This window comes from Eufriesea mexicana, unplaced genomic scaffold, assembly GCF_001483705.2.
Source record: "Eufriesea mexicana isolate 0111107269 unplaced genomic scaffold, ASM148370v2 scaffold571, whole genome shotgun sequence".
Lineage (NCBI taxonomy): Eukaryota > Metazoa > Arthropoda > Insecta > Hymenoptera > Apidae > Eufriesea > Eufriesea mexicana.
The window spans coordinates 158,788-185,272 of record NW_016908756.1 but is presented as its reverse complement, the minus strand read 5'-3'; the positions used below and the strand labels follow the sequence as shown (position 1 = coordinate 185,272).

The 26,485-nt window shown below is 44.4% G+C and overlaps 1 protein-coding gene and 2 long non-coding RNA genes across 3 annotated transcripts in view; 1 reads left to right on the top strand and 2 right to left on the bottom strand.

Annotated features, from left to right (window-relative positions):
* The window catches only part of LOC108546051 (uncharacterized), a 536,976-nt gene extending 526,795 nt beyond the window's left edge, over positions 1 to 10,181 (bottom strand). The window contains exon 1 of the mRNA XM_017897970.1: positions 10,110 to 10,181. Within this exon, the coding sequence (XP_017753459.1) occupies positions 10,110 to 10,181 (72 nt within the window). The remainder of the gene's footprint in view (positions 1 to 10,109) is intronic.
* An 8,299-nt stretch (positions 10,182 to 18,480) lies between these two features.
* Positions 18,481 to 19,095, top strand: LOC108546071 (uncharacterized). The gene is made up of 3 exons (XR_001890120.1): positions 18,481 to 18,694; positions 18,779 to 18,961; positions 19,035 to 19,095. It is a non-coding gene; the product is annotated as an uncharacterized LOC108546071 (long non-coding RNA).
* Positions 19,096 to 21,927: 2,832 nt separating this feature from the next.
* On the bottom strand, positions 21,928 to 23,229 carry LOC108546067 (uncharacterized). The gene is made up of 4 exons (XR_001890119.1): positions 23,184 to 23,229; positions 22,829 to 23,114; positions 22,096 to 22,335; positions 21,928 to 21,984 (listed from the first exon to the last, which is right to left on the bottom strand). It is a non-coding gene; the product is annotated as an uncharacterized LOC108546067 (long non-coding RNA).
* Positions 23,230 to 26,485: the final 3,256 nt, after the last annotated feature.

Here is a 26,485-nt window from a genome sequence, read left to right as displayed (position 1 = left end):
TCTTGAAAGAAACTCGTCCATCTTCGGACTTTCGAAGATAATAGAGAGGTAAACGTTTGCTCGTATGGGATATGGGATCCATGGTGCATGGATCAAACAAATGACGGAAAGGACACTTAGGAAATGTTTCCTAAATCCTACCAAAAATAAAATGGCGGAAAATGGCGAAGATAATAGAGAGGTAAACGTTTGCTCGTATGGAATATGGGATCCATAGTGCATGGATCAAACAAATGACAGAAAAGGACACTTCCCTGACCATGGTCTGACCATGACAGAATCGAGATATATGAAAATCGATATTAGGTTAGCATATGCTAAGAAATTTATGGTTGGTGGTATAGAGAAGAAGACAAACAAATTACTAGATTATTACAGTAACAAAACAGTATAATTATTCTGACACTAATTTTTATACTAGCCCATAGCAGCTTCCTAAATTTAAAAAAAGTAAAAAATTTTAATATCCTAAGTTATACTTATCATAATCTCTAGAAACCTTGATTTCAGTATAAATTGGATAACAGAAACCTCAGAAAATATTTCCTAAATTCTGCCAAAAATAAAATGGCGGACTCCATTGTTGTCTTTCGAAAATAATGATAAAGATCGAGTGATAACAAAGTGGATAATAAAAGCCACAGGAAATATTTGCCAAATTTTCCCAACTCTATCGAACTCCAGTTTAATACATCATTATATGACAGTGTGTAATTACGGTCACAGTATTGTCGATCAGAATCGACAGTTAATAGAATAGACTATTATAACGACCGAGTGAAGAGGGTATTCTCGCACTTACGACTGACAGGTTCAGGATGTCTCGATCATCGAGTTCCTCGACGGTTCTCCTCGAAGACGAAAGAAACCTCGCTCGAACGGCTCGAACGAGAGCTCTCCAACGACGGAAACGGGGAAATCGCAGCATGAATTTCACGGCTAACCGATGGCGAGGAGCGAGGGACGAGCCTCAGGAACTGTCTCACGCTCTCCTCGCGACAAAATCCATTGTGCAGAAATTAATATTAATCAACGAGAATGCCGGCGCAGTTTGTATGCAGATGGGCCATTCGGTACGCGTGCAACAGAAAGTCCGAGTAATTACACCGACGCCTCGCGGAGCAGAACTGAAAGTGCTTGCCGAGTGCTCGATGCACGAGCCGCATACCGGGCAAATAGAGGGAAAATGAAATTTGAATATTTAAATCAGTCGAACTTCACCAACTGCCAGGATACACGTGTTTAATGCCGCGAGAACCGTTTTGGGGAATACATTTCAATGAAATACCCGATAATCTATAAAACATAAATGATACTAATGACCACCTGTATATTATACTAATACACTTTCTTCCAGTTATGGCATTGTCGTTATCCGTTTGCTGTCTGTATGAAATTTTTAGAAAAGGGAAAACATCAAGTGCCTGCAATGAATTTAAGATTGGGAAAATGGAAATATTGTCAAGAAAATTGTGAAACAAAGAAAAAATTGGATGATCAAAGATTGCCTACAATTGCAGAAATTAAATTGAAGAAAGAAAATGACTGTAACGAGAGAGACGTTGAACCTAACCTAAAAATGCTTCTGCTAGCTTCGTTCGTAACAATCTCATTCACAGAAATAATACTTATTTAAAAAATTGTATCCTATCGGTAATGAAAGAAAATCTCAGAATTTCATTGGAAGAATTGTTCTAACCTAACCTCAAAAAGTTTCGTAAGAATCTCTTTAGTAAGATATCAATAACGCGATTTCAAAATATCAGAATTCCATTTGGGAGAATCGCGGTTAACCTCAAAAGACGCGCCGCCAAATTGGAAGACACGAGATGGCGGATAAAAATTAGAGGGATTTCTATGACGCGTTGCGTTAGCGATTTAATTAACGGCACGCCGCGAAAAACCGTAACCGAACGGACGGGCGCGCGAATCACTTTCATTCGCGCCGACCGAGCGCGCAAATTAAATCGGGACGCGCGAATGCGCGCGCCTGCGCGGACAGTGGCGTAGAGGCGCGGGGCTCGCGGCGCGTGAGTTGAAATTCGTGGAGCTGCACGCGCACACCACAGCCGCGCGATGCGCAAGCGAAGAATAACGCGCTGTCTGGCCAACAGATAATCGGTCCGAGCACCGGTATTTTATCGGGAAATCTTCTGTTTACCGAGCTGATTTATTCCTCTCTCTCTTCTTATGACCGAATTTACGCTTCGATGCATCGCGTGCGTTCGACCTTTAAAAATGGCGGGAATTTCTAGCAACCGTTTGTTTCCTCTATGACTAATGGGTACAAATACGCACTGTTTGCCTAAGCTAATGATATTTATCGGTTATTTACTAAAGAATTAGGGATGATTCTGTCTTCGAATGTTGAAATATATATATCTATTACTATGGAAACTGGAGATTAGTAGGCTAACGAGAAACTTTCTTTATCAACTTATTAGCAACGTCGGGAAACTTCAGTTTCCTATCAAATACGTCCACCATTAAGCAAACTGACGAGATTAGCAGATTAATGAGAAAGCTTCGTTATCGGGATATTAGTAATGGCAGAAAATTTCTGCTTAATATTACCCACGTCCATCCATCTCGATGTTTTTGAGACGGACACGTCCCCCACGAGAAGATAACTAGCCACGTTAACTATCGGTAAACGATACGAAAGAAGCGGCTGAAAACTAGGTCTACCGAAGATTAATTCCAAAGTGAGCTAACAAGGTGTCCTATCTCCGCGGTGATAAATTACAACAGCCCATCGGCTTTCCCAAAACGATCACCGGTTGAAAAACAATCGTCCATCCTCGCCTAAGAGGCAATTTGCGAAATAATCGCGCGTCGTGCAACAAGACAAAAGTGCGTCCGCTCCACCCACCTTATTGAAATAACCTAAACACGGTGCTCGACCTTCTAACGAGAAAACGAGTCGAAAGCGAGCATCCGCTTCGCCACGCTCGCATCCCCCCGGCTGGCTTCGAACTCATTACAAAGCGTGGCCGGTAACATAATTCATTGCAACAATAACGTTCCTTGGCCCGTCTGGTATTCGAGAGCGGAGAGAAAGAGAGGCAGGGAGTAACTGAATGCTCTTTCATTGTACTAATTTAAATTTTTATGCCTAACCGTGACCGGGCGAGGAGGAGGGCCCGTGGAATCTTTTGTGCGTCGTCGTCGACTGCTAAGCAACTATCATCAATTATCCTCCGACACTGGCAACGCACGGCTCGTGGCACATCCCGAAGAGCACTCCGAGAGAGCCTCGAGCTGCCAGAGACCACGCTCTTTCTATCCTTCGAGGGCACGAGCGTTCACCTCGCGCGGCCACGGGAACCACCAGCCGCCAGCCGAGAGCAGAGGAGGCCGGCTAGCGACGATACAGATGCAAACACAATGCCCATTCCTGCCGTGAAATTGTCTTAATTGCGATTAAAGTTTTTGCCAGCCCACGCCGGAAGTCCCCGTGTACACGCGACGATAGAGAAAGAACTAGGTTTCACCTGGGACGCGAACAAAGCCCGCGACAGTCTAGATCCTTATCAGCCGGCTGAATTTCCTACATTGTTGCCTTCCAAAATTGTTCGCTCCACTTCGTTTCACCAGGTTGAATTGAATCGTTGAGACCGCTTTACTCGCGCCCCCATTACGTTATTACATTCGCTAAGTATAATAGGGCTGATGGCTCCGTTCAGCGTCCGCTGCGTCCTTCGTGCTCAACGAGCCTGTCTTCGGTCCGTCGTATCAAACACGTCGACAGAAGGCACGAATTACTTTTTAGCCACACGCGATCGACGTTCCGGGTCTTCAGGGACTCGGTGATTCGAATTCTCATAGGCGGCACTCGTTAAGGAAAACGTTTCCGGCATTTCGCAAGCGCTGCTGGCTAACTTCGAAGAAGGTTAAAGAGACTTTAATAGAGAGTAGGATCAGCGTGTCCTTAGGTTTCAATACAGCTCGTTCAGACGAATAGCCTATCTAGGAATGAGCTGATACTTTTTACCGCGAGACTAGCTTGGAAATTGGCAGGGATAACGGATAATAAGGCGAAATTGGTCAGAATGATACCGAGATTATCGACTCTGGCGCCATGACACCCCAACTTCCGAGAAACGTTTTTATTCCCTCAGCTCGGCTCTTTAGCTCTTCCCTATATGTTCCCAAAGATCCAAACTCTAACTTGGTTACACCGCTAATCTGATTTTCTATCCGAGAATAGAGCGTTGCTTCTCAATTTCTCCGTTACACCCCAAAGCTCCTGGAGCCTGTCACGAAATTGAAACGCACAAAGAATCGACATCCGTGAAGAAGTTTCTATATCGAATCCTGCTTTCCAACTCTTTCTATACGTTGTCCAAAGTCATCATCCACTTTTCACACCGTGATACCCCATTTTCGATCGATCGAGTATCAATTCTGTGTCATATGTACTATTACGAGCGCACGGTGTCAAGAGAAAAATCGTGTGCTTGACAGCGTGCTTGGAGGTTCATCATACCTCGCTTTCCCCTCGCTGGTTCACCTGGTGGTCGCAGGATCGAGGCGTCGGCGATACACAATGACGATATTTAATAGAGGCAACGGAGCGTGGAGTGGCGATGAAAGAACGGCTACCAGGGTGGGGGAAGGGCACGTGTTTGGTTTTTTCGATGGAATTTGCATAGCGTACCTTTCTCTGGTCCGCACGAACGGGGCAAGTCGGCCGTCTGGAAGCCGGCTCGATTAATTAGCGGCGAAAGTAAGTGAAATTGCACACACATTGTGTCAAGCGCATCCCTGGTCTAGCCGATGCCAGAGCGTCCGGGTTGCGCTCTCGATGGCACGACGGAATGTCGACCCGGCATTTTTCTCGGTTAATCATAATCGTTTATGTAGGCCACGGGAAAAAAAGAAAAGAAAAAGAAAAAACGGAAACGAGCACGAGCCCGCGTTCCTCGCTCTATTTAACGTCTTCGTTCTCGGATCAAGCTCTTCGGCTCGGTCGCCATTTGCGAGCTAACTCGGGACACGTGGCGGGGCATTTCGCAATTTCCCTATCTCCGGGACAACGAACGTGGGCAAAGACGGTGGTGTTGACAGAAGGGAAGCGGCGTCCCATGGTCGTAAAATCGAGATACACGTGTGTATTCAGAGAATACGCGGACACACGAAGTTTCGAGTTAGAACAACCGCAAATATGTACTGAGCGATAAATCCGTGTCAATGCAAACGGGCAACGGTTCCCGGCGTCATCGTTCCGACAAGGATCGGCCGCAGGAGGAAATTAGCTTCTTCTCGGTCGTGGAGCCAGCCGTGTTTCGTAAGAAACGTTAATACATATTAAACACGCGGTTCGTGCGATCAGACCGGGGACAAACGTTTTTCTGACGGTCCGCGAGCAGCGACCGTGTAACCTAAGCATATACGCTGGGAATGAACAATGATATCATCGATCTCGCTTCATATATAGCATGGGAGTCTTCCGAGAAGGAAACACTGTCCTACGATGCTGCCTGGATTCTGGCTAATTTCAGGGACGATGAATGAACGCCTCGAACGATGTAGACAATGAGACAGTCGGGGAGAGAATGATCCGCGATAGCGATTTTTTTCTGCGAATTTTTCATTAGAACCGACGTCCGTAATGTATACCCGAGTATAGTGTACACAGTATGGGTAATGAGATTTAAGGAGCGTGATGGAAATAAGTACAATCCTACCAGAAAGTATCGGGACACTTGGTTCTGAAGTAAGGAACAAATAACAAGAATGTTTAAACAAAACTATACAAATATTTTTGGGAATAAACACGTCTGTCGTGGACGTTAGAAAATTATTCATAGATGATTAATAAATATTAACATAAATTAGTGGCACGAACAAACGTAGGAATATTGGAACTTCTAGGATACTTTGGAACACTAAAATCGGAGTACTTTTGCGATCAACCTAGGATATACAGAAACTTTTCTAAAAATTTAAAACACGCATCAACTACACATATATCCATACACGAAAGTATTCGAAGGCTTACAGTAAAGTTAGAAAATAATTCAACGATATGCACGATATTTGGATTACGTTTATCGGAGATATGGGCCGTGGTGGCGCTAGTGAGTTAAGTGGGTACGCGTTACTTTCGCAACGTTCCTATGCATTTCCAATTTTAATCGGGCAACTTTAAGAGTTCCTTCTTGCGATATACATCGCTGTCGTTTCAAACATTTCAGAGTAACACGCGTGCATCGGTTTTCAGACACGGCACATGCAAACGTACGTGTACACACGCGAGCAAAAGTCAATATTAATTCTGCTGCGAGAAGTAGCTTCGGCCTGTTTTCAGTAGCAACAAAAACATGATATCAAAGCCTGGTAATTTCGACTGGTTTGGTAGTTACAGTGTTAACGGGTATGCAAACGTATGGAAGAGAAGGTACATATAGTGGAGAAGCTCGTTCGTTCAACTGCAACACGCATCTCACATGGCTGATCCGATTTGCAACGGCCATGAACGTTAACAATAGCGATTAAAGAGCCATCGATCAATCTGTCCGCCTACATTCGTTCAAAGCAAACATTCTTCTCGGTGTTTCCACTTTCGATTCGTGTACGCGCTCGATAATGGAACAAATTATTTCAGATAAAACGCGAGGAAGCCGGGGAGCGTGGGCAAACGCCGATACGGGGAAGCAAATTAAATTAACGGCTGGAAAGAAAGAACGTTTTGATTACCAACGCCACCGGAGGGAACTCTTTCGTTCCTTTCTTGTTTCCGATCCGCGTGCGGTCGTGACTGCGGCCACGATAGCACAGATGTGCAAAACATTGCGATAGCACGAGTAACGGGAGAAAATGCTGCGTTAACGAGTTTCAGATAAAACCGAGTTCGTATCGCGACGATTTTCAACGCCGTTTACACCATGCTCCTAGCCAATAAGCGAGTAGAAGTCTTCGAGAATTTATCAACTTTCTTTCCAACACTTTGAAGACCATATAAAATGTTTCTCAGTCTGGACGTATTGTTTGGAAACATCGTTCGGGCGATCAATTCTTCCGTGATCTAGATAGATCACTTGCAGAACCTTCTAGCCACTTTCTTCGGCCAAACCTCGTAAGCACGCGAGATTTTATAACCTCGGAAGTAAAAATTCACCGGGAATCGATGGTCTTGCTATAGGGCATGACGAGTTAACTCGCCGGGAACTTCGAACACGATGCAAGTAAGGCATCCTTGCGCGAATCATGCGGTTGAATGAAATTAACCCTTTGCACTCGGAGAATATCTTGATTCGCATGATCGACGACTATTGCATGCGTTTGCGGAGTGTTGAAGATTGGAAAATAATTGAGAAATTCGGTGCAAATTTTTAATTACTATTTTGACGTTCTTTGTAGTATATTGTACATGAATCTTTAATTATTAATTTGAGATACCTCTTTTTATCTTATAACGAGTATATTCGTCATAAAAAGGTGACAATTTTTCGTTCTCTGACGAGTATATTCGTCACGGAGAAAACAGAACATCTAGGTTAAATTAAAATATATTCGTAATTTTGACACCTTTTGAAACAATAACACTCGATCATTTGATATAAAAATATTTTTAATTCCAAATATTGCCTTCGAATTTTAATAAAAATATAAATTAAAAAAGAGAATTAGCAAAATTTTCTACTTTATTATAATTCCTTTTGAGAAACGATTAAACACGCCAGGGTAAACTCAAAAATAGACTGAAACGCATAAAGGGGTAACAAGCATAAACTATAAAACGGTGTGCACCGTAGCCATGACGAGTTAACTCGTCGCGACAGACGCTTGGCGGCGCGGTCGGCGTTTTTGCAGTAACAAGTTCACCTTCCCGGTTAGGGGATTAAGACCGATAATAACAAAGGAGTTGTCCTCCAGAAAAGCGCGGAACGTACGGCGACGAAAATGGAAATAGATCAACACGCCCACGCGTGGATGTCCCGCTCTGGAGTCGGCTGGTAAGCACGATAAAACGGGGAAACGGTTCACGCCGGTTTCGCGAGTTGTCCGTGGGCCAGACAAGGACAGATAACGAGATATGGGGAGAGGGGTAGCCAGCCGTATTTATCACTCCGAGATCCCGAAGAGCGCACAATGCGAGGCGAGAGAGTCGAGCGAGCGGTTGGCCGGGCCGTGGAACGAGACGCGATGTAGTGCAGGTAGATTTATGGAAGGTGGGAGGGAAGAGAGAAAGAGGGACTCCGTGTGTTTGTGTCGCAGGTCAGCCGCGGTTCACGGTCACGGGGACCAACCGCTGGACTAACCTAACGTAACCTGACTCGGCGACCGCAAACTGAATTGCACCCCGTCCGCCCCGCGACACCCCGTCCGGCGGTTCCCGACCGCCTACCGCTCCTTTCTTTCCTCCCGGACCGATCTTCGTCCACTCTGCTACTCCCTTCCCCCCACTACCGCCAGCGCTAGCCGCTCGCGAACCTCCCACTCCATCTAGCGGACCGATGCACTTAATTTATTAAGATGCTGGGGCCCCCCCGGGCCACCGACCCCAGACTCTGCAATAGCGCCGGTCCCCACTTTTTTTTTCTCCTCCCGTTCGATAATTACAATACGAGACTCGCGGGTCGAGTTCTAGGAAGCGGACTCTCGACGCCGCTGTCCTCGAGACGCGATGAGTTCTTGCGGTGACTGCAGAAGTCGCTTTGATTTCGATTATTTTATTCGTATATAGCTGATTTGTAATAATGGCACGACGCGGGTTCGTTAAAATGCTTTCGAAATCGGTGAGAATTTTCCATTCGGATATTTAGATATCGACGGAGTCGTAGAAGCGAAATTTATGACCGTTTATATAGCCGGGATAGGCCGCGTTACTTATCCCATTGAGGCCTAACATTCAATGAGAACCCTCCGTTACATCAGGATATAACAATCGTTTGCATAACCGCGCGGTGGATCTCCGCGCATACGCATCGAAGTAATCCAATCCGACACGTCGTAAATTGCGCGGTTCCCGCCCGCCCTTCTACAGTCACGTTTCCCTTCCGCGCTGCTATACGAAATTTATTAGCAGGGTGTGCCTATAGGTACACAGACTGGCCATCGGGGAACCTCTTTTTCTTGATTGATTAAACACGTCTCGCGAGGCCTGTCGGCATCGTGTTCGTTGCGTACAGGCTAACCCGTTCGACGGGAAAATTTAATAACGAGATCTATCGACAAATTAGACGCGAACGTATCGGTCGTCGGTTAATCGAGGAGTACTAATAACGGCGCAGGCGCGAGGAAGGGAAAAAAGTTGGGGTGGGGGGCGTACGAAGCGCGACACGTTGAAAACGGCCCGAACGCGAACGAATCCTGCTTCGATAGAAAACCAATGAACCGTGCACGCATCGGATCGATCATGTACATCGATAGAAATCGACACCGTGGCCGGCACGAAACGGTACAGAAAAGAACTACAACGCCGGCTTCAACGGTAATTATCCAATTACCGCGTTCGCATTAGCCACAGTTGCACCGTCTAATAATTGCACCTTCGTTGCGGTAAAACGTTCGAACGTGGAGCAACCCGAGGCGAAGTGCGACGAGATGCGCGCGCAGCTATCGATAGAACGGATCGAAAATCGAAAGAAAATTGGACTATTTTGTAATATTCGCAATAACCGTAAAATCGGAACGTTGTATTTATCCCTCACCGGTCATTAGTACCAATGAAACAAATTCACGTTTGATTAATGCTTTCGAGCGTAAACCCCTATATAGTCTCGTAAGAATACAGTTCTATCACTTGAAAGGCAGTTATGCGCAAAAAAAAATATCGATGATGCTGGTAGGTGGTGATTTTCATACCAAGTACGGTTTCCGGTTGGCTCGTTGCATAACGTATTCAATGGCTACCGCAATTACAGCGGCTGTTTGACGCGAAGCGCGGCTAAGTTCGCCCGTAAAATCTTGACCTTGAGAATTACGATGCAACGTTCGTACGTTTATCTCTCCCCGGTGCTGTCGATGGAAACCCGTCCCGAACGGCTGTTTTGCTCTGCTCGGACCGAGCATTTGCATCGCGAACAACCGTACGCCCGCGCGTAAACTAAACTACATGCATACAACGCCAAATTACGAAGCACCAAGTGTGCAACACTTACCGGCAGATTCCTGAGCCCCAGCCGCACCTTCGAGTATTTCTTCATAAAGACCCGCCAGAGTACGTAAGCCATGACGATTATCCAGTTTTCGGTTCGCCTGTGAGGTTATCTTCGATATTTTTCCGTCACTTTTTACACTTTGTCACTTTTACGCGTAAAAATTTCAAAGGTTACACCGTCAGCGTTCGGATTCGCAACAGTCTGTCCATACCGCGATCGTTCGATTATCGAAATAGCTCCGCATCTCGATCTCGAACGATCAAGACGACGCGAACACGGATGCGCGGTAAAAAGTCGATATCGAATTTGCGTCCTATGGCGCCACTTTTCCCGCGCGAAGCTAACCTATGATTGCTTAACCACTGACGTTTGCTTTATACGCGATTCTCGTGTTAGCACAGTGAAGAGAAGGGTCGTCGAGTAGAAAAATAACGACACGTGATTCGCATGTGTTACGTGCTAAGGGAAGCAACACAGTTCGCGTACAAATTGAAACGACAAACTTCATAACCTTCCGATAATACGCGGTTAGGTACATAAATCGGCGTTCGTTTCGAAAGCAGCAACATGCACTTTTACACGTTAAAGCATTTCTGTGCTCAAAATCAACACGACCACGACGACCGAGTAACACGTTTTTATAAGGCACTTCTCGATTCGCGTGTCAAAACACACCGATAGCTTTCGATACACAAACACTCACATCCTCTGTGGCCGACACGAGAAATGAATGAACGCGATCCGTGCATTAACACGAGGAGATAAAACATCCAAAACAGGTAATCTTCGAATCGACGTGATTCGATCTCTTGCATAATTCATTATAATGTCCTGCTTGTAATTGCGTCCGTCCATGCACGCCACCGACACTACTGACACGCGCGGTATAGTCGATAAACATCAGACGCAGCGTTCCTTCGATCGATCGAAATCACTGCACTCTCTAACAATAATATATATGGAATCAAATATCGCGGTCGATGCAACAGAGATGGATATAATCACGTGTCAGATGGTAAACTTAACCTTGAAATCCTTCGTTTTTGTAGGGAAGATCCATGACTGTTCACACGCGGAAATGATTCAACTGCACGCGGTGTCACGAGAAATGTCGTCAGACTAGAATCCGAGGAAGCCACTGTCATGATTTAATCGACGAACCAGTAGGACTTTCTGTCGTTCTTGAAGTATATGAACACTCACGAAAGCACACTCCGTATGAGAGAATATCCCAAAGAAACACCACGCGCGACACCGATGACAACCTTCGACGATAGGACGCTTATGGCCACGGAAATTCCAACGATGGTTTGTGTTGGCATAAATACGTCAGGATACACGAGGATTTTGAACGAACAACGCGCGTCGAAACACCCGTATGCCTGACGGCTCTCGCTGCCGAGATATAACTGACACGACACACGCAACTGCCTACTCTCGCGCTCGAACTGTGGAACGATGAAACGGAACGTCCGGAACGCCGGAACTGCGGAACGATATATACCTGAATCGCGTTTCAGCGCAACTTTAGGCGTGTCTTAACCACCCAACACCGCAGTAAATGGAAATAGAGGGTGTGCTCCTAGGGTTTATGTCCCTAAAATCTAAAATTTGCTATACTATAGTATCATGATATTATTATATTTTAATGTTTTTATATTATATCATTTAATATTAATTTATTTTTAATATTTTAGGTTAATTTTGGAATAGCGTATACTCGAAGTACAAAAATAAGTTTTGAGGTACTGTAGAAATTAAATATTATCAAGAACACATATCCCCATTGAATTAATGAAATTACACAATTATTTTAAATATTTTAGGTTAATTTTGGAGTAGCGTATACTCGAAGTGCAAGAATAAGTTTTGAGGTACTGTAGAAATGAAATATCATCAAGAACGCATATCACCATTGAATTAATGGAATGGCACAATTAATTAATTGATCCCAATATCTTCATTGCTTTGTAGATCCATGCTCTACGCAATGCGTACGTACATATAGTCATATGTATCAATCTATTTTGAAGGGTACCATCATGGAAGGGAGATAACGTGCCATAAAGACACAATCGATAGCTTCTGTCACGCGAAAATATCAAAGCAGTAAGGAATCTGTCGAGTAGCAATAGTGACGTCTATTCGTCTGTTAAATAGATGGTAAACAACTGACTCTAGCATTTAATTAATACGTGGTATAATTCCGCTATTAATTCAAGCAGCGTGGCAATTTATATTAACTTCTTCTCTTCATTTCTTTGCCTTATTCTGAAAATAACCTCCGCGGTGCGATCATCGTTTTCATAAGTCTCACCACACCTAACAGAAAGGTTAATTTCGCAGGAGACGATCTTTGTTCCCCGCCGTGACATCGTAAACCGGTGACGCCAACGATGGAAGGAGTAGAAGGAGAAATGGAAAAAAAGGCAGGTTTAAAAAGCAATATAACGCGCGCCGGTCGTAATGGAGGAAAGAGTTAAAACGAATCAGCGTGTCTCACGGCGCAGCCAAAACAAACAGAGCTAAACAAGCGGAAGGCTCGATGCCCCCGCTCCACACGTGCCCTCTCTTGTTTACATTCGTTTGTTTTCACTTCAATGCTGGCCAACTCGACTTCCCATTCGCTGCTGCACATTACGCGACCGTATTACCATCCCTATACATTACACATCCGGGCCGTTTGATTTATCAGCCGATAAAACGTTTTCAAGGCACTCTCGTTAACGAGACCTAATCGCCGATACAATTAGGGCGGATAAAAATGCGCCCGTTATTGACTTTCGCAATGGCTATCTCGATTCTCGTTACAGCATCGATGTTTTTTCCCTGTTTTCTCCGTCTGACGTTAATACCGCGTATCCCGCAGCGTAAGTGACGTTAAAATGCGAACATTTCCGACTGCTAATGATACGTTTTGCGAGACGGGAGTAGAAAAAAGGAAAAAAATGGGAGAAAGATCGGTGATAAATTTTCAAAGCGGTTGAACGATGCCGTGCTCGATTGGGGATAGAAAAATTTGCGGAATATCGTAAAACTTGACACGGAACACTATAAACCGCGATAATTCCTCGAATGCCTTCAATAATTCCCTCTTTAAATTCCAGCTACGCGCGAGAATGAAGCGGCAGGACGGCAGACGTATATAACGACGAAGGGTAAAAAGAAATATGGAGAAGTGGCCGAGCGCTGGTAGACGGCACATAAAAATCGCCAAATGTTTCGGGATGTACGAGGCAGCGCGAACCCCGACGACGCCATTACCTGCTGAATCTTTAATACGTGAACGTGCAGCCCTTGCGTATCATGAATTCCGCCTTAAAGCACGAAGAGACACACGGAACATTGGGCATCGAACGTAGGATGACAACGCTGGTTCGATCGTCGACTAAAAGGGGACCACTTACCGCGAAGAAACACACCCCAGGCAGAATGGTTCTCTTTCACGATTAGCGCCGGTGTCGCGGCACTTCCGCTGTCTCTACCTCGCGCCACATCCTATCGCCTTTTACTTCTTCCCCTCTTTAATATTCAGCCACCGTTCTCGTAACCTACGTTGTGCCGCCGCCAGCCAACCAACCACACGTACATGTCTACCTTAGGAACATAAACGTGTGTTTGCGCATACGTGTGTAATGTGTTGGCCTCTGTGCGTGTCACTATGCGCCGGTTGGCGGCACATGCATACGAGCGTGCATTCTCCACGAGACAATGGGCGTGCCTACCTCACGTGACAGGCACGTGAGCACCCTCGAAAAGGGCCCTCGGTTCCTGACGTTCATTCATACTGGTTCGCCTGTTTCATGGACGACACTGATGACCCTACATCGCGTCGGAAAGTCAAGAAGAATCGAACCCGTGAAACCAGAAGGGGCAAAAAACGCCGTTTAAACCGTGCACCATACAGAGCGGTTTTCGTGAGCCTTGCAGGTGCACTGACGATTACACCGGTGCAAACTGTGCGTCACCGTAACAATGTCCTTTGCTCGACAACGTCAACTACTGCCGGACAGAAGTACCCTGTCAGGACAGGAGCATAATCCGTGGAACGAATGCGGTGTACTTGTTACTCCAATAGAGCGTGAATGATGGGGTGTGTTTGGATAAGGATAAACAAGAACATGGACTGCCATCGAGTTCGACGACCTTTTCTGCCTTCCAATTCATATTTATCGAGCTACTTGTCCGCTATGCATAATGTAGATGTAGAAACGCTATAAATGAAAGGACGACCAATATCTCTGTATGCAAGTACTTCGATCTGCGAAATGCGGGTGTAGCAAAGGCGAGCAAGTGAACGGCAATGTCAATGGTTTCACGACTATTCTTGGATCTCTTCCACATAGCACTTTCGTGCTTGGAATCGATAAAGGAGCTAACGTTTATTATTTCGCAAGCAACCCCTCCCGTGTGAACGCGCTCGACCCTCGCAAATCGTAATTGCCGGGCAACCAACAGGCACGTCTAGTTGCTCTATGAGATAGTTTGCCTCTGAGTCACTCCCCCGCGGTGCGTTTAAACTTTGAACGCTTTCTGCACGTCGGCCCGACACGTTACACTTCGCAATAATTGTAACGACTCTTGGCTTCGTTCATGAATCGACCGCTTCGAGCTAGCAACTGTTTCGCGCGCCTTCCAACGTATATGCGGAAAATCAGGCTGAATAGTCGATTTGGAAAGCGAGACGCCAATGTTTCACAATGCAAACGCATGTGCAGTAAACATACTTCGATTCGAATGTACGTATATTTCGTCTTACACCGTATCGAGTTTCTACAGAGCTCTTTTTGCCAGTTTCGTCTATTGTAAAATTAAGACACGCCTCAAATTACCGGCGAATATAGCTGAATGCATTTTCCACACTTTCTTAGGTAACTAGTTGCTTTTCTTCGAGAAAGTTGCGCGAACCTCCAGATGGTAATCTCCTGAAGAGAGGTCTGATGAGCATGGCGAACGAGGAACAACACTCTGACTCGATTGCTACAATTTTTCTGTACGTCTACCTTGTTGCATTCAATGTTACATTAACATAGAACAGAATTGTTTTTTAACAACCGTGCAAAATTTTCATAACATGCAAGAGCAAAGAGCACGACACACAGACGACGCAGCAGCGAGACTTGCAGCCTTCAGCTATGTAGCTTCCAAAGCTGGAATTCAACAGGTGAACCACGGAAACATTCGGTGGTAAGAAGTCACTGGCAACGAGCCAACCTTCTAACAAACGTAGACCCGTTGTTACGCAACTGTGTACGTAAACCACCGTTTTTAATTGCAGGAAACGAGGAATTCGCGTAATTGTACTAATCGATAGTGTCCCCTCACGCGTTGTCACCCAAGAACAAAGAAGAGCTCGAAAGAAATAGTCGAATCGTGACGAAAATTGACGACTTGGAAAGCGATTGATAGTTTCATGTGACGAAGGAGTTTCTATGTCATTAGACAAAACTGTAAGGGCAAGCATCCCGGACGCGTGGAAGGAAGCGCAGGTAATTAGAGAGCGGATTAACGTGTCGCAAGTCTTACCTGTATAACAACGTCCTGCATGTGTATCGGTTGCATGTGTATCGGCCTGAAATCGTAACGTGCAACACGAATCGTGAATCACTGGTTCGGTCGTTGAGCAAGAGGGAGTGCTCGCCACGAACGCCGCGCCACGAATTGACGATAGATAAATGCGCGGGAGATCGTATTATCACGATCCTTTGGGGACCCCGCAGGGGTTATCCGGGTTAATCGAAGAACCAGCCAGTGTAACGACGACGATTATTATTCGATCTGGCGAAATTCGCCAACGTATCGATCTTATTCGAGCCACTTTCGCGAACACGGCGCCGTGGCCCTTTTAGAAGCCACTTATTATCCGGACCGATTCCAACCGCCGATTGAGAGCGTTTCTCAAGCTAGCCGACACGGTCATTAGACTATTTTAGATCTGCTGCATGTTTCAGCATAGTTCCTGTCATTTTTCATTTGTCACATTGACACTATAAACCTAGAATAGCCTTTAGAATAACCTCCCTTTTGATGCTAAGTCTCGGCCCCTCTCACTGTTTCGATTTTTGTTTCTTTGCAGCTAAAAGGATCGGACCGACACAGGCCTAGCGATCACGTTTGAGATCCAAGGATGGATTTGGAAAGGATTAAGAGTCCCGCGGCGACTGTGGAAGGAAGATGACTCACGGAGATGACACACCTCCAAAGTGGGAACAGAAACTAGAATCTACTCGCCTTCGACCAGTGAATTTTCATTTAGTCGCCGAGTTACAGTAACAGGGAGAACATAACGATAATGAGAATGGTGCTACTTAACGGTTCACCGTGGTGTAAAAATTTGACATTCCGCGGATTTACGATTCTCGCCCCGAGGACTGAATTATGGCGCCTCGTACCCCGTGCTGCATTTGCAAACCCGTCGTACCGCACGTTGTATGGCGGGCAGGTTTTGCACGTTACACTTTATATCCCGAGTGCATGCCACGACAGGTACTTACACTGTCAGCGTAAGGTTACACTGAAAATAACGAAGAAACATTCAACAGGGTTACGGCCCTCTCAACAATTAGCACGTACCGTTGATCGCGGAACATGGTCTCCCATAAATACCCGTGAAAACGTTCCCGGATAATGAGACTGTGTGCCTGAACACATTGTAATCTCGCTCGGACTGGGAAAAGGAAGGAAGAAAAAAGCGCGTAATCAGGATCCATACGTCTCGCTTTATTAATACTAAATATCCGTAATCTGATGTTGAGTCTGAAGAAAGCAAGGAAACGTCTCGTTGTATCGTTACACGAAGCTGGAATAATGGGACTACTAATGAATTTTAATTTCGAACCGGCCCCGAGCCTCTTCTCCGTACTCCACGTCCGCAAACCGCACGCTTTAACGGGCAAATATGTCGGTAAAGGCGGAGGGAACGAGTAACGCACGCAGCGTCGATTACTCAGAATTTTCGAAGCCTCCTCCTCTTCAACAAATCACTTTTTGCCGGTCGTACAGCGTATAGTCCGAGTCGTTCGCTCGAAAGGGCGGCGGCGACGTTCCTTTTTCGACAGGGAATCGTCGATATTTCGCCACGGCGATGCACTAAACCGCGACCAGCCACGTTTCGCTCCTTTTTTTTTTTAACAACCGTCCGGCTCTCTACGTCGAAGCAACATTTACGGCGCGCCGTTTTTGTTGCTCACGACGACGATACAGCCCGACGAAGAGCGGCGCATACCCTTTCGCCGTGCGTTCAAAGCGCCTCCTCGAAAGCCTTTGTCCTCCTGCTCGTGCGGCCATTTTCTTTCTCTTCGCTTTCTTTTCAGGGAATACCTCTGCCCAGCGCCGAAGTAGACGCGCGTTCGGTGTATACGAAGTGGAGAACGATGCACGAGGACCACGACGAAAAAAGGAACGGAAGGCACAGGGAGGAGAAAGAAAGACGGGAAGGAACGACGTGGCAGGAGATGGTACAGGAGGAAGAGGTGAGGAAAGAACGAAGCGGAGGTGGAAGAGGAACGCGAGAAAGAAGCTAAGGAGAAACGAGCAGAAAAGACACACGAGCGATGAGTCATCGTAAAAAGAGGAAAGCCGGTGGTCGAGTACTCTGATTCGAACGATCGTGCCATGGGATTTTCTGCTGCTTTTTGCCCCCGACTTATAGTACCGTTTCTATCGCCATTTTAATACATGCAATACCAGCCACGAACGGCACTGTCGACGTGCCGGAAAACGAAAAACTGAAAGGGACGATGGATGTGGTCGAGTGACAAGCACGACCGAGCTCTCTGATTGACGATCGGTTTGCTGCTTTGATCTCCACGGCGAGGGAAATCTATGCTGCCGTTTCGTATTGGCCAAGGTCTGCATCCAGCCGATTTTTCCACGTATCTCATCTTTACGGGATTATCGCGATCGACGGATGGATTATCTGCACGTTGGCCATCTCTCTTCGCCGAGATGTAGGCTGGGCTATTCTTTACTCGCGAGGACACGCATCTGACAATCCTCCGGATACTACCGTTAGAGACGTATCAACAAGGATGCTGATCGTCATCTCTGTGAATGGGATCGGTCAGCGATTACCTCGTGTATATCACGATGTTAAGTAGCCTTCTTAGCTGTGTCATGCAGATTCGGTCGTTCGTTAACCTTGACAAGGGCCTAACAGCCACTCGTAGCGTCTCTGTATTTTATCCTAAACGATTCCAAGGTAATTTTCCGTCGTTGATAAATCTCCGTTCCAGAGGTCGATAACAAACCGTGCTTTTTTATCAGGTATAAAACTCGCACGTCACGTGTGTGGTTGCTTCGCAATGCCGGATGTTTCGCAAGTCAGTCTTTCCGACTGATTGACCTGCTAAGAAAACCGCTCGATCGGCTGATAAAATCGGCAGGAAAAATACTCGTGCAGCGTGCAAAGGAGGTCCTTTGATGTTGCTTTCCGTTGCAAAAAGGTATATAGCTCTGGTTACGCAAACGAAGATCCAAGGACACGGACTAACCCGTTTCAGATGCCTGCTCTTGATGGATCTCTCGTGAGGCGATCTGAAACGCGCCTGACACAAATCTCGCCAACGTTTTGATCGCTTCGAATGGTACTTACAATGCGCACTCTTGTGTAAGGACCGCGTACTCTCATAAATAAAACCCTTTGACTTTAACACATTTACTGCTTGCAGAAAAAGTATTTGTATAAGGTGTTGCATTACAACCGAGGCCTCCTCCATGAATACACACGACCGTACAGCCTGCTCGACCTTGTATCGGAATTACAGTGGATTTGACCCAGGTACCTTGACAACGATCCTACTCCGTCTTAATCTAACCGGATCTCTTTAGAAGCAGAAGGTATCATGCCTAAGGTATTAACCACGAAATATCAACCGAAAGTACGGTACGTTCATACTGTATAACATGTCTGTTATTCTTTCCCAGGTAACTTGATCTTAACCCGCTCTACAATGCCCAGAGGAATAGCACCGAAGATGAACAGCCCTGTACACGAAGAGAATTTCCATAGAGATTTTTCGCCTGGTTTTTTCATGCAAATCTTCCTCCATGGAACGAAACATGCGAGCCGTGGGGTCGTAAAGGAGACTACAACGTTTCGATGTAAACGCGTGCGAAACGCTCGATATTCCACGGCGGAGAACGTTGCACCAACGAGCAGTGCACGAGGTTCACCTTGAAAGAAGTCATCGTCGGGCTTTTTTCGCGATTCGCACCTCCGGAATATCGAGAACGGAGGCGTACGCTCGAAAAAGCCGCTCGCCGCGTGGGTAACGCGCGGAGCGCGAGAAAAGCCGCGGGAAGCGAACGGTGGCGCAACGGAATAAAAGCTTTAATGTCTCTGTCCTTGCGGACCTTCGGGGAACGACGCCACGCCCTCGTCGCGCGGATTGCCGTCGCCGCCCGCTTCTTTCGCGGCGTGCACGCGCGACCGCGGGGCTGCGAGCCGCCCCGATAAAGACGTTACGTGACGGCCGATTATGGTGTTGCTCGTGGGTGCGATTATGTTCCACGCACAGCGGCCACGAATTCGTTTCGTCTCGCGCGGCGGGTCGCGGCGTCGCTTCTTATAAGGATCGAGCTGTCGAAAGGGAAACAACCGATACCGGGGACCAGGCCTATCCCGAATCTCGCCTCGCGATTTCGCATTAATAATTCAGCACGTTCCTCGGTCTGATCTCGCTTCGCGTTGAGGATCGTGGCGGAGTCGGCGTGGAACGATGTAAAATAAGATTAACGTGAATTTAGGGCCGCCTCTTGATTTTATTTCGTTCCGCTGTCGCTTAAATTGTAAATTGTAAACGATCTGATATAACGCATTGGCAGACCATGCGATATTACAATTTAAATGAACTCGAATTTAGGATATACCGCCGTGTGTTAAAACATCATGAACGTCTGTTTAATGTTAAATTTATTAGGATTGGTATTATTAGAAGATGGAACCCAGTGGTAGGAAACAACGGGTGATATATTACTCGCTAATAAATGCGATAGGCTCTATTCGTTAGTGCTGCAGAGTTGCATAATATGTAAACACGACATTACTCATTGAACATCTTAATGGAATACTGAGAGTGTTACGTAAAAATAGCCGAGTAGGCGGTTTAATTATAGTAAAGTGTTACGTAAAAATAGCCAAGGGGATGGTTTAATTATTCGGAGTGGAAGCGATAAGACAAAAGAGACAGCCATCGACAGATGGTAGACAGACACATTAACATATGTCGCACGTTGCTCAAGACACGGTTGGGTAATTCTTCAGGATACTAGTTAAAATTTCGTGATGCTCTAGATTATACGTTCACAGGTTCGCGATACTCGCGTATACCGATGCATATCGGCGGCGAGATTAAGCGACAATCAGTTTTCTCCGAGTCTAATTATGGGTTCACAGCATATCGAAGGCACACAGGAACACAAAGAGTAAATTAACTCAGAGCGGATGTGAGCCTCTCCATAATCGAACTTAGACAATAGGTATGACTACCAACGCTTCCCGACATGATCAGCGTAGTAAAATATGCGAATATTTCTCCGAATAGGAAGAAGTCTGACTTTAAAGGATCCTACGACTACTCGCAAAGAAAAGTTCAATTAAATCTAAATTAATGATCATTAGCAATGACCCACTTGCGTAATTGAACTGATGTCGTTAGCGAAATTTTATGAGTCACAAGTTGAAAGTTACTGATGGTAATTCCCTTAGATAATAATACCATATTTGGTGATAAAATGAACGAAATTCTATGAGTAAATATTACAAATGCATCAATAACTTTTAAAATTTGTTAAACAATCCTAGTGATATAATTTGTTATATGTAAAATTTTATAAGTTATACAATGGAAGTCTATAACCACCAACTTGTGAATTATTAATTGGAAAATGTCAACTCGAGTGACAGGCGTATAGAAAAAATCCATTTTGTAGTAGTAATTACTTAATTACGCCAACCAGTACTCGTAACATATATACACAGTATCCATATCGATAACAAAGTGTTCTTTGTTCATAAATTTAACCTGAAGGCATTGAGTGTTTCGCATATTTCATGCTTTCATTCGATGCTTCTGCGGTAGCTGAATGAATTCCATGGAGCAATGAAAGAGTATTGTTTGCCGAATATAATAGCCTGAAGGAAACGCGTGCTTCCAACAGCTGACGCGATCCTGCGTGGCAGCCTTGCGTAATTCGAATTACGTAATGACAACCGCGCCGATGACAGAGCCACCCATCGGCGTCATCGGCTTTGTCCCAAGCTAAATATCGATCACTGTCCCGCGTATGCGCGGGTTATTATCGCGCATGTCGCTCGTTACGCGATTTCCCGCCAACTCTTCGTTCCGCTTCGACTTTTCGCCTGGAGGAAAAAAGCTCCTGCCACGGAGTCAGTGATCGTTATGAAAGACCGTAAACTCTGTCACCGTGCATTGTGCAATAAAACTTGAGCATTCGCAACACTCTTCCGTCCGTCCACGTCTTCGCCGCCATCTGCGCGGACTAACCTTCCGGGCTACGATATAGCATTATGTTTATTACTATACAGTCTTATTATATATAGCTTGTAATGTCAAAGACTTTCTTTACCTTCCATACTGTTTGAATACTTGTTAGACATCATCCCCTTAACAATCCTCAATGGTAATTTTAGTTTGTAAAAAGATTTTGTGAACATTTTCTGGTCGTCCATAGAGTAATTTTTTAGGGAGGAAATTCGAGGGTGCACAATATTGGATAAACGACCGCCATTGATCAACAGTAGAAAAATGGCATGCTCAGAGCTGAGGTTTAAACGGAGCCACCCTCTTTAATTAATTTACGTCGTGAGGTAGGTTAAAATCAATTTGGAACCTTCGAGGATGCGTAACAGTGTCTTTTTTCAGAGTCGTGTCACGTGTGTATGATAAAAAGAGACAAAGGGAAAAGGAAAGTTAAGTGATTATAATCAGGAGAAATATGAAAGCGAGAGAACACAGTGTTTCACCTATTTCTTCTTATGTTCCTGAGCCAGTATGGGTGAAGTATGCGTGTACGTGAATGGGCGTACATTTTGCAATTGAACGAACGTCGGGAAACGGAGTAAGGTAATTATCGTCATAAATTTTTGCAGCAGCCTATCTTGTACTTAATCGCGTACGCATTATAGGCGCTGTGTCTGCCCATGGTCACGCTTCGTGGATGCAGTTATTCACGCGACCAATCGTCGCAATGGACTAACAACATCCTGCAATTAAAGTACTTGTTCTGATATAGTTCTACGACATGTGGAGCAGCGAACGGTCGGAAGACGACAGACGACGAAATTCGTTGAAACTATTTCCACTTGCTACAATCGGTCAGCTTTACCCGACGATTCATAGAACTTATGCATTAGATTTAACGCATAGGAATGAAATAAAAGAAATAAAAAGCTTCTGTGTATAGAGATTGAAATTTGAAAGTTTGAAATTAAAAAGTTTCAATTATTCAGATTCGATACCTCTCGCGTTAGTCCAAGTAAAACGAGGAACAGATCAAAACGTTTTCTATGAGAACAACGCTTACAGGTGTAAATAATCGCAATAACGACTTCGGTAATTAAGTGAGAACCGTAGCGATGCTTCGTGTTGCTAGACACTAAACGTTGTCTCATTGTAGCCGTACAAATGCAATTTAATCCGACTTGTCGAGTGCCACACGTTCGCGGCTCCTTCATAAATTTAACTTAACTCCGCTACCACCAAGAGTCAAATGTCTTGATCGGCGTCATCAATCTCTGTCGCCGCTGTCGAAATGACTCTCTCTTTCTGCCGCTGCTGGTCGACCAGAAAAATTCCCAACGTTATCCACCCTTCGATCGAGCAAATAAAACGAGCTTTTTATTCCGACTCGTTGCATGTAAAGTTGCATCGCTCTTTCCGTTTGCACAAGGTGTGACGTGAACTATAATACTACCTCGAATGGGGTTGCTTCTGGTACGAAAATAAACGCCGAGTGTGAACCAACCTTCTTTATACTGCTTTGCTAAAAAATAAAAAAAGAATGACTAGAGTCAGCTCACGGATATTTGAAAAGCCTTATAAACACAATTACCTCGTATCCAAAGTCACATATGGAAAAACACTATTCTAAACTTTCGATTTACTTTTACATTAACAATTATCTTCGTTCACGATTACATCGTTATCGAAGTATCTTTCATTTTAAAAAGATCTCTGTTCGTTAACCTATAACCTCCATAAATAGAACAGTACATTATACATAAAATTCTTACGAATCGTAAAACCATATAATCCGTGGATTTAAACAGTGGTAGACGTTCCGTGGGACAATGCGTGTTTTGTCGATCGTTGAGAACAAAACGGGCGCGCTTAATATGCTCCACATCTTATCATGGAATCGCACGCGAGGTGGCCTCTTCGTCACGCGAAACGACGCTCGTAAAGAGATCTTGGAAATCATGTATACGTGGCTTCGTTCGATGTAACTGCGAGCGTTTCCCATTTATCTATTCAATATCTTCGAAAGTGTATATGTACGCGTGTGGTTGCACAATTACATTATGCTCGTGACGAAGATCCAGTCGGCCTACCATTGACCAACATCACGCGATCTTTGATGTTTTAATTAATAGAATTGGTTGTGCCGTTTCACTCGAAATGTAGTGTCTAGACATTGGAAATCATTTGAAACTGCTTCCGGAGCCACACTTGCTTTGAAAAATATCCAACTATCGAGAATCTTCTGCAAAATACTAGTCTATGCTTCAAAGTTTGTCACATAACCTAAAATAGATCGCAGCGTTAGATCGATATGTCAACAAACATTTTGCGTTACGCTGTTTAAAAATCACGAAAAATATATAAGTACGATACGAAAGAATACAAAGTTGATTCTGGGTCTAAAATACTGCACCGTATATTTTATTCATTCGTCGTCCCGACGTCTCGAACGTTTCGTTTGTTCATTGAATTCTAACGTTCGATTCACATGCATACGGATGCAACAGCACACGGATTCCCACAGCAACGAACGCGGTTAGGTCATCATTGTCCATGGTCATGGGCCGTCTAGGTGGTCCTCGTGAAAAGGAAACTGCATAATATATGCACGCGCGTTTTATTGCGGCACGCGGGCAAACGCATAAAGGAAAGGCAACCGCATTATGCGCGACACGAGTTCACCGACACGCTGGTTTATCTTATGCGCAGTGATGGAATCAGGCATGACGCAAATGATACCATGACAATTTTTCTTCTTTCCCTTTCCTCCTAAATTCGAACGATTTGAGCATCCGGTGAAAATTCGAACGATTTGAGCATCCGGTGAAAATTCGAACGATTTGAGCATCCGGTGAAAATTCGAACTTTGATTTGCATGTCTATCGTTTCATCGATGTTTGGTAAACTAAGAGTTAATTCGTCAACATAGAAATCGCAATGAATGTTATTTCTCAAACTTTTCGACAATTTTTAATTTCAGAGAAGAACGAGAGTTTTAGGTATGCAATACTTCCATGTTGTAAATCTTCGAGTTCGATTTTGCATCGAAATCGATTACGTAAGATGGAAATATCCGATCTAGACTGGTCGTACGATTTGTAAGGCAATCGAACCAAAAATGTATTCTCACACTGATATGAATTTTCAGGTGGTTAGTAAGCTCTTCTGCGTAGAAACCACCGATATACCGTCGTGTAAAAGAAGAACCGTGGGAGGCGAAGAGAGTGCATTCGCGTGGGCCTGTATCCTGTGCCACGTCCATTTGTCCCCGTGTCCGTTTCGTTTGTCGACAGTAGTATGTATGCGCTGTCGAGATTATCTTTTGGTGGAAAACGAGTCACCGTAAATCGTACGGCGCGTTACGGTCTTCTCAATCTTTTACGATGGAACTAGTCGAATAATAAATGCCTCTGCTAAGTATGGATTAATTAAATATGCCATCGCATGTTAACGTCTTATTAATATTTATTTTTCAGTGAAATTAAAAAATTCCAATCACATTCAGTTTCATGCTAATACAGTTTCATCTCAAAATGATATTCATTATCATTTCATATCGATCGAATGGAACTGTTATGCAAGAAAATAATTATTGAATAGCGCAATTAATTAGTAATTGGGAATTCGTGAGGTAAAGTAATAACGTTCAACACTGATACAACTTACTTAATTTATTTCTTTTTTTTTCAGTTTTTCTACGCAAGGTACAGAGTGGATGTCAAAGTTATCACGTTCAGGAGAGTGTACTGAAGCGACGTTTACACTCGCTCGATCATCAAAGTTCGCCGACGTCAGGCGAATCGTTTGCACGCACGAAATTATACGCGTATTGTTACATCCGCTTTCATTCGACATTCCTTTGAAAGAGAGATTATTATTACGTCCTACGAACGCACAAGGAATACAAATAGAAGGCGTGAACTATCGGATGGATAAAACGAAGGAATTAACATAACGTCTCGAATCATAAATTACACGTGTATTGTCAAAAATTGATCGCAGAAGTAAATGGTGTTATATATGTATTATAGAACTTCCTAAGTACGGTTCTACATTAATTAACAATATATATTCGTATTCTTTCTCGTTTTGTTATCACTCGCTCTTAATGTAATTATAAATACGAAAGAATTCACCTCTCACGAACCGTAGACTATCGCGTGTTCTATAAATGTACCCTGATAAACGAGACGATGGTACATGTATGTATGTATGGGGTTAACGACCGTAAGGGGTGCAGTTGGGTGCGGCTTTCCCTAATATCGCTAAGGTGGGAGCAAACGCTTCGCCGATTATTTACAGGATACAAAGCAAATAGATGGTCGTATTCTGATGTGTACATGTGCTACTCGTAATAATAGATTTGTCGTGTGCGTTGAACAATTTAATTTGCCACAGATATCGACGAAACAATAATTCGTAAATGGAAATAATGTGCGCAAGCATTGTCGACGACATATGTTTATTATAGAGAAAATGCTACACCGTTTTTCTTTGGGATAATGTACGAAAGTACTTTGACTTGAAGAGCACATAATTATCAATCGCTCAATTACAGTTGTACAATTTGAGTGTAAAAAAATTTTACAAATTTTTTACAGCTTCAATTTCTCCTTAATTTGACGAGGTACATAGACTAACTTACGTGCAACGATGTATGAAAAACTGTGTAAGATTATGTTTACAAGAACTTGATTATATAAGAGAAATTTATATGTAATTTGTATGAATAGGCAATTGCAACTTCCGGATGCTATGCAATCACAAAATTATACAATAAACTAACATTCACAGAACGACAGAACGCAAAGAATTCAACTAGTTTCATCCCTTGTTTACAAATATATGTAACATTTTCTTATTGGTATATTTTTGTTTTATAATAGTAACTGC